This window comes from Phyllostomus hastatus, unplaced genomic scaffold (assembly GCF_019186645.2).
Source record: "Phyllostomus hastatus isolate PE091 unplaced genomic scaffold, TTU_PhHast_1.1 phas_scaffold_39, whole genome shotgun sequence".
NCBI classification, from domain to species: Eukaryota; Metazoa; Chordata; class Mammalia; order Chiroptera; family Phyllostomidae; genus Phyllostomus; species Phyllostomus hastatus.
Genome location: NW_025334028.1, coordinates 3,034,114 through 3,051,783, shown reverse-complemented (window position 1 = coordinate 3,051,783; position 17,670 = coordinate 3,034,114). Strand labels below are relative to the sequence as shown.

At 36.4% G+C, this 17,670-nt stretch overlaps 1 protein-coding gene and 2 pseudogenes across 19 annotated transcripts in view; 2 read left to right on the top strand and 1 right to left on the bottom strand.

Moving 5' to 3' along the window:
- Nucleotides 1-17,670, top strand: part of CREM (cAMP responsive element modulator) — an 81,312-nt gene that overhangs the window by 27,455 nt on the left and 36,187 nt on the right. For 8 of the 19 annotated variants that reach the window (XM_045820227.1, XM_045820240.1, XM_045820228.1 and 5 more), the window contains exons 3-5: nt 13,677-13,775; nt 16,316-16,413; nt 16,559-16,701. In XM_045820227.1, coding sequence (XP_045676183.1) covers nt 13,677-13,775; nt 16,316-16,413; nt 16,559-16,701 — 340 coding nt within the window. Of the gene's footprint in view, nt 1-9,679; nt 9,764-13,676; nt 13,776-16,315; nt 16,414-16,558; nt 16,702-17,670 lie in introns of those variants that run through there. The other 11 variants (XM_045820244.1, XM_045820242.1, XM_045820233.1 and 8 more) reach the window with 2 other exon arrangements.
- LOC123806883 lies at nt 7,508-9,440 on the bottom strand (annotated as a pseudogene).
- On the top strand, nt 11,240-11,800 carry LOC123806840 (annotated as a pseudogene).

Genomic DNA, 17,670 nt, shown 5'->3' with positions numbered 1-17,670 from the left:
TTAATGCTATACAAACTTAAAGTAGTGACCTAATGTCTTTATCAAAAATCCTAAAGCCCCTTAAAACACCAACAAACAGACACAGTCCTTCCTTCCTTCCCCCTTTGTCCAGTACTGTATCTCAGGAAAGGAAATAGAAGTCCATGGCTCAGGCAGTCCTCTGGTTCTTCCCAGTTAGTACTCCATCTCAACTGGGAGACCTCCCTGGGTTCCCGGCACCCTCAGCTGAGTCGCCGGGATCTCTGCTAAAACCAGGTGGTGGTTCCCCTTCTAAAGCTGTGGGGGTCCCCACTGTGTCCAGGCCACGTGGTTCTCCCTCTCAGGGATGCGGGAAGGGAGAGTCTCCACTCTGCTAAAGCTGTGTGGCTCTCTCTCCAATGGCCGTGATCCTCTCTGCACCTCCACAGCCACATGGTTCTCTCCTCCCAGTGGCCGCCAAGTCTGGGTTTTAAATCCCCTCGGCCAATCTTCCTCTGCAGCCTCATTTCCGACTCCTCCCACACTCGGCTTCACGTGCCAGAACTCGTATCCTTCCAGCTTTACTGGGCTGCCATCATGAGTCTGGGCAGGCGTGGCCCCATGTCCTGGAGTCAATCATCTCCAAGCTCCCACGCAGGCACTGTAACTCGGGGGACCTGCCCCCCAGTTACATCTTGGGGGGAGATCCCTTTCCATCCCCCTGGCCTTGAGCATGGCCATAGCTATGTAGCATATCTAAGTGACTAGCCAAAGGCTATAGGTATGCTAAATGACCATGCCATGGATTAGCTGCAAAGCTGCCCTGCATGTTCTTGCTCTGTGTGCCCCTTCTCCCAACTCACACCTGTGGGGGAAGGGGTGAAGACATCTTAAAATCTCCTGGACACTTTGAGTTCTGGACCCCATTTCAAATGTCTATTTGGGGTCCCCCCTCTTGGCTGCACACTGTAACAGGATGGCACATAGTTGAGGTTAAGTATTGTGACTTGACTTTCTTTCCTCTTTTCTTTTTTAATGTTGATTTTCTTTTAGTTAAGCTGGTTTCTTGTTTGTTATGTGTTTGTATATATATACACATATTAAGACAGGATTCCATCCCCTTATTCCCTGGAAAAACTGTTGGTAATAAATTGGAGGGTGTATTTTAAATAACCAGGAGGAAACCCTTTCCAAAAGCCAAAATGGTGAAAAGCAAAATTACTACTTATAAGCAGTTTAAAAATAGTCACACTTAACCTCTTCTGGGAATAATATAATCATTGAATGAGTGGTGGGAAGTTAAAATTTCTTTTGTGATGAAAGATTTCAAACATATACAGAGTAAAATAATGCTCCCTCATATATATAAACTTAAAATGTTTTTAATTTTGTAGTACTTGTCTCATCAAACTTTTTTTATGTTGGAGTATTTTAGGCAGCTCTGCAGGTGTCCAACATCATGTCATTTCATTTCTGCTTCCTTTTGAAAGATTGTGGACATTATCTCATAACCAAATGTCATGGTCATACCTAATAAAATTAAGCATACTAATTGCTATGCATAATACGCAGTCCACATTCACATTTCCCTATTTATTTCACAAATGTGTAGTTTTCTCTGCAAACAACAGCTATGACACCTTTAAACTTTCCTGTTCCAAGTCTCTTGGGAACTGATAATACTGCTCTGAAGGTCTAGGTGGGTAGGGTATCCACATGAAGCCACTGGAAAGGGTATACTTTAAAACTGCCTTTCTGGGGCTTCTTTCTTTGTAACTGCTGAGTGAGCCATGGGGCCAAGTGTGACACCTCAACTCTGAAAGCACAATTACTTTTCTTTGTAAATGACCAGTTCTCAAGCTTTCAGCAAAGTTAGAAAAGATGAAAAGTGCAGAGTCACAAGTGTCACAGAGCTACAAGCAGACCCTGGATATCATCAGGGTCGCCATCATGCTTTGAGAAAATTAGTCCTTATACAAAATTTAACATTCTGCAGGACCTGTGTGTTTTTGGAAACTAGGAGACCTTAGAAACAGAAAGCCACTAGGGAATGTTGTTCAGGGATTACACTTTGCTGATCTTTCTAATCCTCTCCATTCTAAATGCAAACAGGATGTAAAAAAGCACCTCAGAATAAAGCAGGCCTGGCATTCAGTAGGATTCAAGTAAGGGTGATTTAACAAGCAAACATTTTAATGTATCAGTCTGGTGGAAGATGGAAATGGCACTCTCATTGATATGGTGGTTCTGATTAGGACCAGGAAGGAGTTGGGTGGATATCAGAAAACAAAACAAACCCAAGCAACATTTGTTATTGATAATGGGTCAGCAACATCATATATGTATATTAACAATGGTCTGCATTGTGTTAGGTTGATTTGGTATAAATTTACTGAAACCTAATTAAGTATAGTTTAAGCTCAGGGTTTAATTACATCTTTTTTAAACTTCAGTATGCTAATAACCTTACTGGAGAAAAATGTTCCTAACTAGATTTTGAAATAAATACTTACAGTTTATTGTTGATTTTCTTTCTATTGTTCCTTATTTTTACATATTCCTTCCACAACTCTTCTTCATTGCCCTAATTTAACTTTTCCTTAAAAATATATTTTATTGATTATGCTATTAGACTTTTCCTATTTTTTCTCCACTTTATTCCCCTCTGCCCTGTTCCCGACTTCCAGCCATCATTCCCCCACCTTAGTTCATGTCCATGGGTCGTCCATATAAGTTCTTTGGCTTCTACATTTCCTATACATATTGTAACCTCTCCCTGTGTATTTTGTATCTACCATTTATGCTTCTTATTTCCTGAATCTTCTTTCATTCTTCTCCTTCCCCCTCCCTGCTGATAACCCTCCATGTGATCTCAATTTCTGTGGTTCTGTACCTGTTCTAGTTGTTTGCTTAGTTTGTTTTTGGTTTTTTAGGTTCAGTTGTTAATAGTTGAGAGTTTGTTGTCATTTTACTGTCGGTATTTTTGATTTTCTTCTTTTCCTTAGATAAGTCCCTTTAGCAATTCATATAATAAGGGCTTGGTGATGATGAACTCCTTTAACTTGACCTTATCTAGGAAGCATTTCATCTGCCCTTCCACTCTAAATGATAGCTTTGCTGGTTAGAGTAATCTTGGATGTAGGTCCTTGCCTTTCATGATTTTGAATACTTCTTTCCAGCTCCTTCTTGCCTGTAAGGTTTCTTTTGAGAAATCATCTTACAGTCTTATGGGAACTCCCTTGTTGGTAACTGTCTCCTTGTCTCTTGCTGCTTTTAAGATTTTCTCCTTATCTTCAATCTTGGGTAATGTAATTGTGATGTGCCTTGGTGTGTTTCTCCTTGTTCCAACTTTTTGGGACTCTCTGAGCTTCCTGAACTTCCTTCCTAGAAGTCTATTTCATTTGCCAGATTGGGGAAGTTCTCCATTATGTTTTAAAATAAATTTTCAATTTCTTGCTCTGTATCTTCTCCTTCTGGCACCCCTATGATTCAAATGTTGGAACATTTAAAATTCTCCTGGATGTTCCTAAGCCTCTCCTCATTTTTTTTTTAATTCTTATTTATTCATTCTGTTCTGGTTGAATGTTTATTTCTTCCTTCTGGTCCAAAATGTTGATTTGAGTTCCCTTTTCTTTCCTGTCACTGTTGATTCCCTGTACATTTTCCTTTATTTCACTTTTCATACCCTTTTCTTTTTCCCCTATTTTGTGACCATACTCAGCTATTTCTGTGAGCATCCTGTTTACCATTGTTTTGAACTCTGCATCTGATAGGTTGACTATCTCTTCATTGCTTAGTTGTATTTTTTCTGGAGCTTTGATCTGTTCTCTCATTTGGGCCATATTTTTTGGCCTGGGTATACCTGTTACATAGTAAGGTGTGGAGCCTTAGGTATTCACCACAGTGGGGCTATCCATCTCACTGTGTTTTGACACTTTATGTTGGGGAGGTGGCTAAGAGAGACTAATGCCTCTTGCCCACCTCTTGGCTCACTTTCAGTCACTTCCCCCACTACTGACAAGCAAATTGGGCCCTTCTGGTGCTGATTTCCAGGTGGGTGGGATTGTGTATGTTCTAGGACCCTATGGGTCTATCCAACGAACTCTCCTGTGAGGCTGGGAATTTCTCCTGCTGCCTTAACCCACACAGGTTTTTTCAGTCAGAGGTTTTGAGGCTTTATTTCCCTGCTCTGGAGCCCTGGGTTGTGTGGTCTGTCTTGCTCCCCAGGTGTTCCTCCTGGTTTATCTGCATGCAAATGTGGGACCATCCGCTCCACCAGTCACCACCTTGCCTGGTCCTCTAGCCACCACCCTACCACAAGTCCTCTCCACCCCAGCTGCCCATCTCCACCCCTCCTACTGGTCTGGAGGAACGTTTCTTCTTTAACTCCTTGATTGTCAGACCTCTATACAGTTTGATTTTCTGATAGTTCTGGTTATTATTTTTGTTTTTAAATTTGTTGTTGTCCTTCTTTTGGTTGTGTGAGGAGGTAAAGTATATCTATGTATGCCTTCATCTTGGCCAGAAGTCTGATTTAATGTTTTAAACAGGATATTGTATTCACTTAGAATTATATCTAAAAATGAATGAAAGTGGGAAGAAATAATAAAACAGTGAATTTTATTCAATAACTTTTAAATCTGCACTGTATATTGTTCCTTAGTCAACTAATCAAGAAAATGTACTGCTTTGAAATGTACAAGAACTCAAGAATGAGTTCTTGAAGGTAATTCAAGGTTTGAGGGACATGAGTAAAAGTAATTGAGAACTGTTAATATTAGTGACCATTTTGTTCAGTTTGGATAAGAACGTGTTAATACACCTGTACTCATATTTTGATAATTTTGTATTTAATAGCTAATAGATGTCTTTCAAGATTAGTTTTTGGCTTTAGAATGCACTCTATGTTTTCATCTCAGTGTATTAAGGGTGATAATACTTTGCTTTGAATAAAATTTGTTGTTTCAAAGGTAATTTCAACAGGTATAAAGCAATAAAAGTCAAATTTCAGAAAAAGATTTTTATGTTATACTTATAATCACAGACCAGTGCATCCAACTGTGTTCTTTTGTTTTCTGTCATTTGTAATGATTTTTCTATTAGGTTTGAGTACTTTTTGATTTTAAAGTTCTTAGTTTTAGTAATGGGTAGTTTTTCACTAGTGGTAATGGATAACTGGGTATAAACACAGTTATTCTTTTTATCCTTTTCTTGGATTTTTTCTAGTAAAAGTAGGCTGGTAGGGGGGATATAGGGTAGCTATTGCTTAGGGGGTAGAGTTTCAGGTTTGTAAGATGAATATACTTACTACTGAACTGTATACTGACAAGTGATTAAGATGGTAAATTTTATGTTAGGTATTTTTTTACCACAATAAAAATAAAACAGCAACACAAGAGTAGACAGGACATTGGAACATGAAAAATGGAAATATTTTTGTAGTTTCTTTTTTGAATAAGATTCACAGATTATTCACTTTGCCTTATTTTTTGTTACTACAGCCTTTGTAAACCCTGTGTCATTAAAGGAATTACACTTGGAAAGCACAGGCATTGGGAAATTTTTACTTCATTGATTAATTGTGATGACAACATCTTAATAACACTTTTCAGAAATGTGAATTTTTCGAACCCTATCAGAGATAAGACTCTAGTTGTTCTCCAAAAAGTCATGGGAAAGAAAAGCCTGTTTGTAATATTAAATATATTAAAAGAGACAATATCAGGTGAACACAAGGCAAGCAGAAACAGTTAAGGAAAAATAGATAGGTATATCCTATGCAGCAGTAGTCTTCTATTTTGGTAGATTTAATGAATATTTTAATGTAATTAAAAATTAATATAAGATTAACTTAAATTAACAATAATAAAAATAACAAAATTGATCATTTATTGAATAATCAGTATTTTCCAGGCACTGTTGTAAATGCTTTACACATATTGACTCAGTCCTTTCAAAAACTTAATAGGAAACTATTATTTTCATTTCCTTTGTGTTTGAAGAAACTAAGGCACAAAGAGGCTGAATAACTTGTCATAGGTCACAGAGTGAGTAAAAGGTTAGATCCCAGGAATCTGGCTTCAGATTTCATTAAGCAGTCTTTATTACTTATGATACATTGATACTTGGTGTTGAGCCAGACCATTTCAGAGGGCATTACCTGGGAGAAGCCATAGTCAGCAAAAAGTAATAATATGTGCTACATACAGTTACCATATAGACCTGTGTGTCTATAGTAGCATGAATACTATATGTACACAGTGACACTGTTACTCCTTCACTATTTAATAGCAGATAATATCATTTCATATTTAGATCTCAACTCAGCTTCTGACCTTAGGAGTGTGAAAGAGCATGGAAAACTTATTTTTTTTTTTCATTTTGATGTATTAGTAATTGTGTCCATATAATTCTTGGCACCAATAGCCATTCTATATGTTGAACTATATAATTTTGGGACCAAGAATACAAGACCACCCAGAGCTTTAGAATTATGTCTATGAGATGATGAAAAAATCAGCATTTTCCTGGCAAGAGGCCAGTTAATTATCATATTCACCCAGCTTGAGGAATTATTGTATTCACCAAATTTGAGGCCATTGTTATTTACTATTTTTTGTGTGTGGTAAAAAAATGAATGAAATCTGCATTCTTAACAAGTGTAAGTATACAGCTCAGTAGTGTTAGGTATGTTCACATTATTGTGAAACGGATCTCCAGAGCTTTCTGATCTTGCAAATCTAAAACTCTACACATTAAACAACCACCTTCTTTTTACCCCTTCAGCCCCTGGTAGCCACCATTGTACCTCTGTCTCTATGAATTTGACTACTTTTAGATACTTCATGTAAGTGGAATTATCAATATTTGTCTTTTTGAGACTGGCTTATTTCACCTAGAGTAATGTCCAGGTTCATAGCTTGTGATAGAATTTCCTTCTTTTTTAAGGCTGAATAATATTTTGTGTGTACGTACCACATTTTGTTTACTATGACTACTATTAAGGTTGTCTTTGCCAAGTCAGTACTCTTTAGGACTTATACCAAGTAACTGATAGAAAAAATAAGACAGATTTACTTATGTGAATTATAGTTGGCTTCCTAACTGCTCCTAAAAGTTGATTTCTGTCAGAAATAAAGATTAACATGAGATTTGGGTAATAGGTGGTTTTAGGCATTCATGCTATGGCTTATGGCTTTTGGCATGTACATTTCCTATTTATTAGAAATTATATGTATTATTTTTTAAGAGTAGTTTTGATATCCACTGTTTGCCATTATATCTGCTGAGTAAATGCCATTTTGGCTTAGGACATCATTGCAACTTACTTCACTATGTGCATTTGCTACTTGGAAATACATTTGGCTAGTGAATTACAGTCAGTTTTAGTTTCAGTCTTATGAAACCAAATTTAAGATTGATTTTTTTTACAGAGTGCTGTGTTTTATTCACTGATAAGCTAAAAGTTTGTTTCTAGATGTTTCTCTTTCTTGAACACTTCATTTGTTTTATTAGTAAGCAGAGCTTTCCCTGTAAGGGGTAACTTCACCTAGTCCTCAGACTTAGATCCATCTTCATTTTGACTAATCTGGTAGTAACAAAGTTTGTAAGTCTCCTTGTCAGATGCAACCACAGGAAGCCAATCATGAAGACTGTTCTTCTTAAGGTATTTCTTGGTAAGATATTTCAAGTATCTTTTAGAGAACTTTTAAAATCACAGAAACAACTGTGATTTTATTCTTGAAGTGTTCAAAGTGAACAACATTATCAAGATCTCCAGTTTTTCCATTGATTTTAACCTTCTGTAAAAATTGTTCAAAATTTCCAGAATCCGAAGTTTTGTCTTCTACTGGATGAGGAAGGTCCAAACTAAACTTTCAGATTGTCCTCTTCAGCTCTTGACTTTCAATGTTATTTTGCAGTTAATCTATGCAGTCAGAATGTAAGATTGATTTTTAAATGTTCTAAAGCTAAAAGAGTTTTGACTTCTATAAAAATCATGTTCATTTTTATAATAGTTTTTCAAAGATTTTATTTATTTTCGCTTTTTAGAGAGGGAGAAAGAGAGAGAAATAGCAATATGTGCTTGCTTCTTCTATGCCCCAAACTAGGGACCTGGCCCACAACCCAGGAATGTGTCCTCACTGGGAATTGAACTTGAGACATTTTGGTTCACAGGGTGACACTCAATTCACTGAGCCACACAGTCAGGGCCATTTTTATAATACTTTTTAAATGTATTATGATAAGTGAAACACAAATCAATGGGTAAGAATATAAGATGATGCTCCAACTACTATAAATATTACATACTATAAGAATTAGCTAGGAAAAAATTAGCTAGAGCATTGTTTTTCAAAGCAACTGCTAACTTTAATATGTCCTCAACTGATCAACACTGCTTATTGGAAGTATTATCAAAATAGACTCTATTAAGAATGACTTGATTCTGATACTTGCTTTGCTTTCAAGAGAGTGATTTTTTAAGAGACATACTATTTAGCTATTTATATTTATAATACCAGAAACAGCAATCTATTCCACCCCCAATTTTAATTCAATATAGATTTCAGATCATACTTATTTATGCTCTACAGACACAAAATGGATGTGGGGGAACAACATCCTGTGTAGTTCTCTTTAGAATTTTGAGAGCAGTTTTAAAAATATCACTCATACGTGGCTAACTTTGTTTTCAAGAAATATTTTCAATTGATATTCTCAAGGTAAAATTAAGTAAAATTTGCTTTGGCTTGTGTGCCTCAGTAGATTGAGTGCTGGCCTGTGAACTGAAAGGTCTCTGATTCAATTCCCAGTCAGGACACATGCCTGGGTTGCATTTCAGGTCCCCAGTAGGGGGTGAGCAAGAGGCAACCACACATTGATGTTTCTCTCACAGTGATGTTTTTCTCTCTTTCTTCTCTCCCTCCCTTCCCTGCTCTCTAAAAATAAATAAATAAAATCTTTTAAAAAATGAAATCAAGTAAAATTTAACTGCATTGATTTTGAAATTTATTAGTCACAGTGTTAAAAAAAAACCTCATTGGGAAAGAAAGCTACTAAAGGACACTAAAATGAGACCAAGCCTACATTTTTAAATTTTGTGTTTATCTTCATTTAGCATAATTAGATAAGACTTTAAAAAATCGAGTAAAATATTTTGCATCTTTAAGTGTTCACATTTATAATAATATTTTTCTGTTTGCAACCTTAAAATGTTTGGAATATTCTCTAAACACTGTTTTTCTGTAGAAGAGACAGACTTCTTTGAGAATCCTGACTTAACACACAGAAATCAAGATGGTTGTCCAACTTATTCCTCAGAGTGTTACTGGATTTTTGTTGTAGTCTTTGAAATTAAAACAGCTTATAGTATCTTGGTTTGATTTCTCAGGAAGCAGAGTTAATAGTAAAGTCTGTTTATATTGTGAATTTGCAAATTTTCATTCTTCATTAACTGACTTGAGTGCAGCCCAGTACATGTGACATTTGCATATATACTGTGACATCATAAACCCCACAGCAAGGAACCTGGCTTTGGACTAAAGCTAATCTGCTAGGTGTTAATCAAATGCTGTGTTACACATTACAAGGTTTTCCTAGTTATAAATGTCATTATTAGGATTTATTTTCAAATTGCAAAGCCAAGTAAGGCTGTCACTTGTGGCATCGTAACTTACTTCTTCAGATCAGCTACTGTCTGTATTGAGGTTTTCGGTGGATGTGGTGGCATCAGCATAATCTATGTTTCAGGCATCCCATAGAAGAGGATTATTCAGGGGATTCAGGGGAGCTGGAAAAAAAGGTAAATTATGTGTCTTATGAGTTCATTCTACACACTTTTAGAGCCTCCTAAAAAAAGGTATAAATTATGAAATACAAAATACATCCATTTAATAATAATTGGTTTTGAGCAGGTACCTACCTGATTGTTGGAATGTGGTAAATATACTCATAGATCTTCCTATGGCTTTTTCCCTCTCTTCATTTAGACTTTTTGTGCAAATGTTCCCTCTGACAAGAAGCTTTCACATCGGGTATATCCTAAAGAGCTTCCTTCTACCTTCCCTTGTCATTCTCTGATTATTTGCCTTGCTTTATTTTTTTGAGAATTTAGCACCACCCCAAATTATGTATTTGTTTCTTCATCTGTTTTCTGTCCCGTCCTGATCTAGGAGAGCAGAGACTTCTCCTTGCTTACTGCTGTATCCTCACTGTCTAGGCCAGTCATGGCATCCCCTTGGTCTCTGTGAGACTTTTGCTTATTAGAAAATATTCTAATATTCACCCTTGGAGTGAATATTTGATGTTTATAAGACATTTTCTATTTCTTCAGTATATACATTTTAGTTCAAGTGAACTGAATTTTGTCTCTGTAACAGTGCTGCCTTTTAGGAAAGAATTAGTTCTCATCTCTTTCCATAGCTGCTTTAGAATTCTATTTGTACATTGTGAATAAAATAACTAAAATGCTCTATAGATTATGCTTTGTCAATATTTTCTCAGATATTTATTTTCTGTCTGAGCTTTAACCCACACATGAGTCCCACAATTTTTCTTGCCTGTTGAACATTTCACCTTACTGCCCTTCCATTGCTTTCAGCCTAGCCCTACCTAAAACTGAGTCTACTGCCTTACCCCAAACAAAAAGATGCTTCTTTAAAATTTGCCCATTTTGCCATTGCAGCCATCATGCATCTTCAGTCATTGCCTGTGTTTCTTCCATGCCTTCTGTGTAGCATGCTTCAAGGGTGCATATATTCAGTTGTGGCCCATGTGATTAGTATAATAATAAAATAATGCTAAGATGTTAAAGGTAGGGAACCAAGTGAATTTTTTTTCTTATGAGTAATGGTGAAATTTAGCCTGTTAACTCTACTGACACAATTATTAAAGGCTTAATGCCAGTCACTTTTGACAGTGGGAATATAGAAGGGTTGTCAGGCTCTGTAGATCTAAGGGTTTTTGTTTTTTATTTTGTTTTTGTTTTTTAAGGATACATCTGAATTCTGACTCTAGGGTATGTCACTTGTGCTGGTGCTTAGCCTTTATTTTAGTAGTTTAGTGACAGTGTTATCTCATGAGCTTTTGCATGTCCAGAATTTGGATGTAGGGAAGTTTCATCATATAGCTTATCCCCAGAATTTTAGGAATACAATTTTATATTAGTGGGTATAGCTCCTTTAAAAGAGCATTAAAACAACTTAAAGCATGACTTGTACTTATTAAAACCCATGACACTTAGTTGAGTTGTTCTTCAGTCCTTCAAAATACTAATTTCTGCCTTCGGCTTTTGGATCAGAGGAAACGCAGGTGTAACTTTCTTTGGTCATCTAGAACCAAGGTTCATCCAATACCAGTGGCTTCCACCATGCTGCCAAAGTTTGACCCCAATGGGATCAACGTTATATCCCTGTGGTGCACCAGTGGAGGCCCCCAAGATTGAGCTGGTGGGCCTGTCTCCAAACAAGGTTGGTGATGGCATTGCCAAAGCAACTGGTGACTGGAAGGGTCTGAGGGTTACAGTGAAACTGACCATTCAGAACAGACAGGTCCACATTGAGGTAGAGCCTTCTGCCTCTGCCCTTACTATTAAACCCCTCAAAGAACCACCACGAGACATAAACAAGCAGAAAAACATTAAGCACAGTGGAAATATCACTTTTGATGAAATTGTCAACAGTACCCGACAAATGCAGCACTGATCTTTAGAGAACTCTCTGGAATCACTAAGGAGACCCTGGGGACAGCCCAGTCTGTGGGCAGCGATGTCAATGACCACCACCCTCATGACATCATAGATGACATCAACAGTGGTGCAGTGGAATGCCTCGGTAGTTAAGAACTGCAAAGGAAAATATTTCAGTTAAAGATCATTTGACAACCAAAAAAATAAAAAGAACAAATTTAATTTCTTTGAAGCTGGGCCATCTGCCCACAGAAAGTGAATGTGGGCAGTATCTGCTGTCTCACTCCGGCCTAGTCTGTAAGAATATTCGTGGTACTCTTGGATATAATTTATATAATATTTTGCTCAATCTCTGACATATGAACCCTCTGTCAAGGTTACTGGAGGTGGTGATTTGGCTGTGGAGCTGACATTACAGTCTGCCTCAGTGTCCTGCTCTTGAAGCTGTGAACCAGGGCCTCGAGCCCCCATGAGGAGTGAGCAACAGTTTTCAAAGTGTGTGCACCAAAACCCAGGGGTGGTTGAGGCCCCTTTCTGGAGGTTTGGGAGGATAAAAATACTTTCACAATATGCTAAGATCTCTTCTTTTTCTCTGTGTTGTCATTTGCATTAATGGTGCAAAAACAATGGGGGGTAAACTGAGGTACCTTAGCAGGAATCAAATCAGTGGCACCAAACTGGATGGGAGTCATTATTTTCTTCACTGCCATTCACTTGCAGTGAAGAAAATTTTTCAGGAATATTCTTGATGAAACAGTAAATATTACCAATTGTATTAAATCTTGACTCTTAAGTACATGTTGTTTTAATATTTTCTGAGTTATGAAATTAGGACATTCACTGGGAGCATTTCTGCTGCATATGAAGACCGATGGCATTCTTGTGAGGGAAAAAAAACAGTACTTGAGTTATTATTTGAATGGCAAGATGAACTAGCAAAGTTTTTTCTACAGGACATCACTTTTCTCAAAAGAATGACTAATAACCAAACTGTGGCTATTCAAACTTATTTGATAAAACATTTTATCAAATGAATGAGTTTGTCACTTCAAGGAAAACAATTGACAGTTGTTTTATTAGAGATTTGGAGGAATTTCCTTTGCCAATGATAAAATGCCACCATTTAAGCAGAAGTTCTGAATTTTGGAAAACCTCTGTCTACCACTTTGAGCTTGATAGCCTCCAATATTTGTAGTTTTGTGATGAGGTTGATGTTGTTTTTAATGAATGTGCTTTTCGGATGGTGTATAATGAAATACAGCCTTTTTTGTGATTATTGAGGCATAAGAATAACTATGATTTTCATCAGTATAGAGTCAAGGCATAAGTTTGCATCTGGAGTAATTCTAGAATATCATGTCGAATGTTTCATTTATTAAAAAAATAATTCACTGTATTGCTCTGTCTAGGGTAGCTCAGTGGGTTGAGTGCTAGCCTGTGAACCAAAGGGTTGCTGGTTCAGTTTCCAGTCAGGGAACCTGCCTGGGTTGCAGGCCAGATTCCCAGTAGGGAGCAGGAGAGAAGCAACCACACATTGATGTTTCTCTCCCTCTCTTCTTTCCCTCCCCCTCTCTCTAAAAATAAATAATTTAAACAGTCTTTAAAAAAATAATTCACCGTATTGAAGTTCTGCCTCCAATTTCTCTTAAGAAGTGAGAGAGGGTAGCTTAGCTTATACTCTGGCCTAAGTAAGGCTTCACTGTTAGTAGTCGTGAGGTAGTGGTGAGGTAGTTTAACTGCTTTAGAACTTCGTGCTTGGAACATTCTTAGCCACCGAAGCATGGGAACCAAAAGCGAGCAGCGTGGGTTCTTTACTATGTATCACATCAGAGAATGACTGTTCTAGGACAGTGACTACCTCCTAATGGTAAGGTCCCTGGCTTGCTTGTTATTTCTTGGAAGCAGGAAAAATAGTCCGCTCATCATAGCAATGGTATTTCTTTTTCTAAAAAAGCAAAAAGAACAATAAAAAGGTCTAGCCTTAATCCTCAATGATGCTCATTTTTGCAGGTTTCTGTAGCTGAAACAGGCACCGGGATCCCCAGCTATGACTCTAGTACAGTCACCTTTGGGTCAGACTGTCCATGTCCAGGGAGTAATTCAGTCACCACACATACAAACTGTTTGGGTTAGCTTCCTTCCCACATGATTTTCTTTGAGTTTCTTGAGCTTGAGCTTTCTTTCTTTCTTTTTCTTTTTTTTTTTACTAATTCATATTTTCCTTGTGTAGCTTTTATGCTCCAGTTGTTTTATTAGAGATTTGGAGGAATTTCCTTTTATGTGTGAAGCACATTGTACTCTGCTAGATACATAGATTTGACTAAGAGTTGCTGTTTTGTTGTCAGCTTTTAATTTGCAGGATGAGTAATAGCCAAATGAATAATTCTTCAGGTTGTTGTCTGCTCAAACTCGTATTTATTTACCAGAGCTCTCAATGGTGCTTAAAAATATCTGAGGATTCTTTGGAGAAGATGTCTGATAAACACAGTAATATAATGATTATAGTATTGGTGCTATTTTCATGAATACTCACACTAGTACATAGGTAGAAATTTAAGTTTATTTTTAATTCAATATGTGTAATTCGTAGGAAATAATGATATCACTGTCTCTTGGTCTTATGTTTATACATCATGTACCCCTCTCAGATTTAACCTTGGTTTTGTAGATGTGGTTGGTATTATGGTTGTGATCCAGAGATGTGTTTTGTTATCAAGGTTGGTTTTACATCCTTATTATTTCTTCAAGTGTACTTTTCTCATTTATTAGATTTATTTATCTTTTTTTAGGTCAGTTTGTTATTGTCCTTTAAATGTCAGAATTATTTGAACCTAATTGATGACAAAAAGACCTTTGAGGAAAAAGTATATGTATTCATTTAGTCTTGTTCTTTTCTGCATTTGGCACAATTTATTGCAAAATGAGAATGGGGTTTGCAACATGATATTTGAAGTAATAAGCCCACATGCAGTAAAAGCTTGGTTATCTTTGAGACACCTTGTGTCTTAATAATTTTCAGTGTTATCTCCCTCCCCCCACTCGATGACCCTTGGTTCCAAGAGTTTCTGACTCTAATTATAAAACAAAAAAGTCTTTCCAGTCTCCTTTTTGTATTTTGACTTTGTATTGGGGTGCAGTTGTTTCTTATTTTTAACTTGGCTGGGACCAGAAGAAAGTTTTGTCTTATATTCAGAAGGGTTTTTTTTTATTTTGTGAAATTATTATTTAATTACCAGTATCTTTGTACAGATAGGTGGTGGTGAGTCTTGTCTTAAAATTCCTACCTGTTTAACAATGGACAAGTCCCTTAATCTCTCTGCGTGAACTTCAGTTTTTGCCTTTGTGAAAATTAACAGCCTACCTCATACAAGGAAGTTGTTAGGATTATGTGAGAGATATGTGAAAGCCCAGTATAAAGTGATAAATGTTTGGTGGTGATATTGCAATATTTTTTCTAATAAATTCTATTCTTTGGCTAGTATGCTTATTTGTTGGGTGTTCATGAACAGAGATGCATGGTCATGTGTGCAGGTGAACGTGTATGCTCATCCATGTGCTTGGGAAGTATATATTTCTTTTAGTGTTGATACATTTTTTTCCCTTATTTCATTGCGTTTAGAGGGAGAGAAAGGTAGAGAGAGAAACACTGATGCAAGAGAGGGGCACTGATTGGTTGCCTGCTTGACTGGGGATCATATGTACCCAGACTGGGGATAGAACCCTGCATCTTTTTGGTTACAGGATGACACTTCAACCAACTGAGTCACACTGGCCAGGGTACACTGTTCATAGTTTAGTAAGCTCTCCTGGTTTTGCCCAAATCAAATCTCCACATAATTGTAATATTAAGTAAAGTGAGTTTTGTAAACTCATAACTATCATGGGCCTTGAATGATAAATGACTGTGTATAATGAGAGCAGTTATGTTGAAGAGAGATTTTTTATTTTAGTTTTGTGAATTTCTTTAATAATCATGTTATTCTATTACCTGAAAAAGAAATGAAATCATGTTTAAAACTCTTATCTTTTAAGGAGAAATTTCTTATTTTGACCTTCAAGACCTATCATTATCAAACCTCAACAGCTTATTGTAACATAAATCCTAACTTCAACCAGGCTTGTTTATCTGCTTAAATATTCTTTCATCCTGGGACCTATCTAATGTCTAACTTGAAGACCCAGCTCATGTCAGCTGTGGTGTTGCAAAAAGGGCGATGAAATTGAGACTTTTTTCTGCCTCTGTCACTCATATATTCCCTGCTGGATTTGTGAGGGGACCTTAGGTTTTCTGTACCATATATTTAGGCCTTTCCTGTGAAGCCTCACTTGACATTCCAGCCACTATTTACTTGCATTTCTGTAGTATTTATTGTTTGTACTGTTCCTTTCCATACGCACTTGTCCTACAACTGAAATGCTTATCTCTGCTTCCTTTCCTAAGCCAGGCGTGAGCTCCATGAGTGTGGGTTCATGTGTTCTCCTCCGGGGTGCTTCCCAGTACCTGGCTTAGTACTGCCGCACACAGGGTTAATAGAGACCCTTAGTCATGATTTTTATTTTTTTAATTCTGAACTAAATTTATTTATTTTTTAATTCAATTAGTCACACTTTTTTGAAAGAAAGAAATCATATCTTTTATGATGCATTTCAGAAACTCTTGTATTATAGGTAGTAACAATTGCAGAGACAGATGAGTCTGCAGAATCAGAAGGTGTAATTGATTCTCATAAACATAGAGAAATCCTCTCACGAAGACCCTCCTATCGGTAAGTTAAGTTTCCAGTGTAATGATGCTTTTTATTTCAAAAAGGAAGAGTTGTTATACATCAAACCAATTCTTCCACTAGAGCTTTTCTGTTTTAAATCTCATTTATATATCTTAATTATTTATATTGTTAAATTCTGTTTTAGAAAAATACTGAATGAACTTTCCTCTGATGTGCCTGGTGCTCCCAAGATTGAAGAAGAAAAATCAGGGGAAGGAGGAACACCACCTCACATCGCTACCATGGCAGTACCGGCTAGCATATATCAGACTAGCACGGGGCAATACAGTATGTATGCTGCAATTTGATACCATAGAGTGCCAGCTTTAAGTCTTCTCTTGTTACATGGAAGCAACTCAGGTTTTGCATTAAACTGTTCCATTTTAAATCGCAATACTTAATCTGTATATCAGAATGAAATGTTAAAGAAGAGATTTGAATTGACAGTTGTCATATACTTTTGAAGGATAAAGTTTTTTTATTGAATATAGAAGAAAATTTTGAGTTTAAAATAAAGGGAGGTGTTTTTTTTTCCTTTTCCATTTATATGTTTGTATTCCTGTTTAGTAAAAGTTTAAAACTTACTGTTTTTTGTTGCCTTATTGATGCATGCAAACATAATAAGATATAAATGTATTTCATTCTTGTTGGCATTTACTACCAACAACTACATTTTCTACTTACTAATTTTAAAGAGGTATATATGTTTCCTAGATTATGTTTTAAATGTAATTCTGTTTTTGCTAGTCTTTACTGTGTTGATTTGTGCTGCAGATTTTCCTAGATGAGAATGGAAAAATGATTAACTTTTTAAACTACAGCAATTAGACCATTTTATTTGAAATTTTAAACACCAAAAGCTCTAAATAAACAAATAAATTTGCATTTAGTCTTGTGCATTTTAATGGGCTGTTTATTTTGTGCTTTTTGCTTTAAACACTAGTTCTTTTTTCCCCCCAAATCAAGACCATTTGATAAATAAAAATACTATAGTGAAAAAGGAGATTTAATAAGAAAAAAGTATGGGGGGGAGGACAAGACAGCAAAAGGACTGAAAAAGAGTAAAAAAAAAGATGCTCAGGTACTAGAATATGTGTGATAATAAGTACTGTGTTAGTCCAAAAACGTGTTAATATTTTGGATATGGTTTCTGTTTTCCTTTAAAAAGTAGTAATACGTAGAAAACTTTCAAGTCTTAATTTAAGACATGGCTGTTAAAGCAAGTTGTAATCTCCTTTAATCTATGGGAAAAACTAG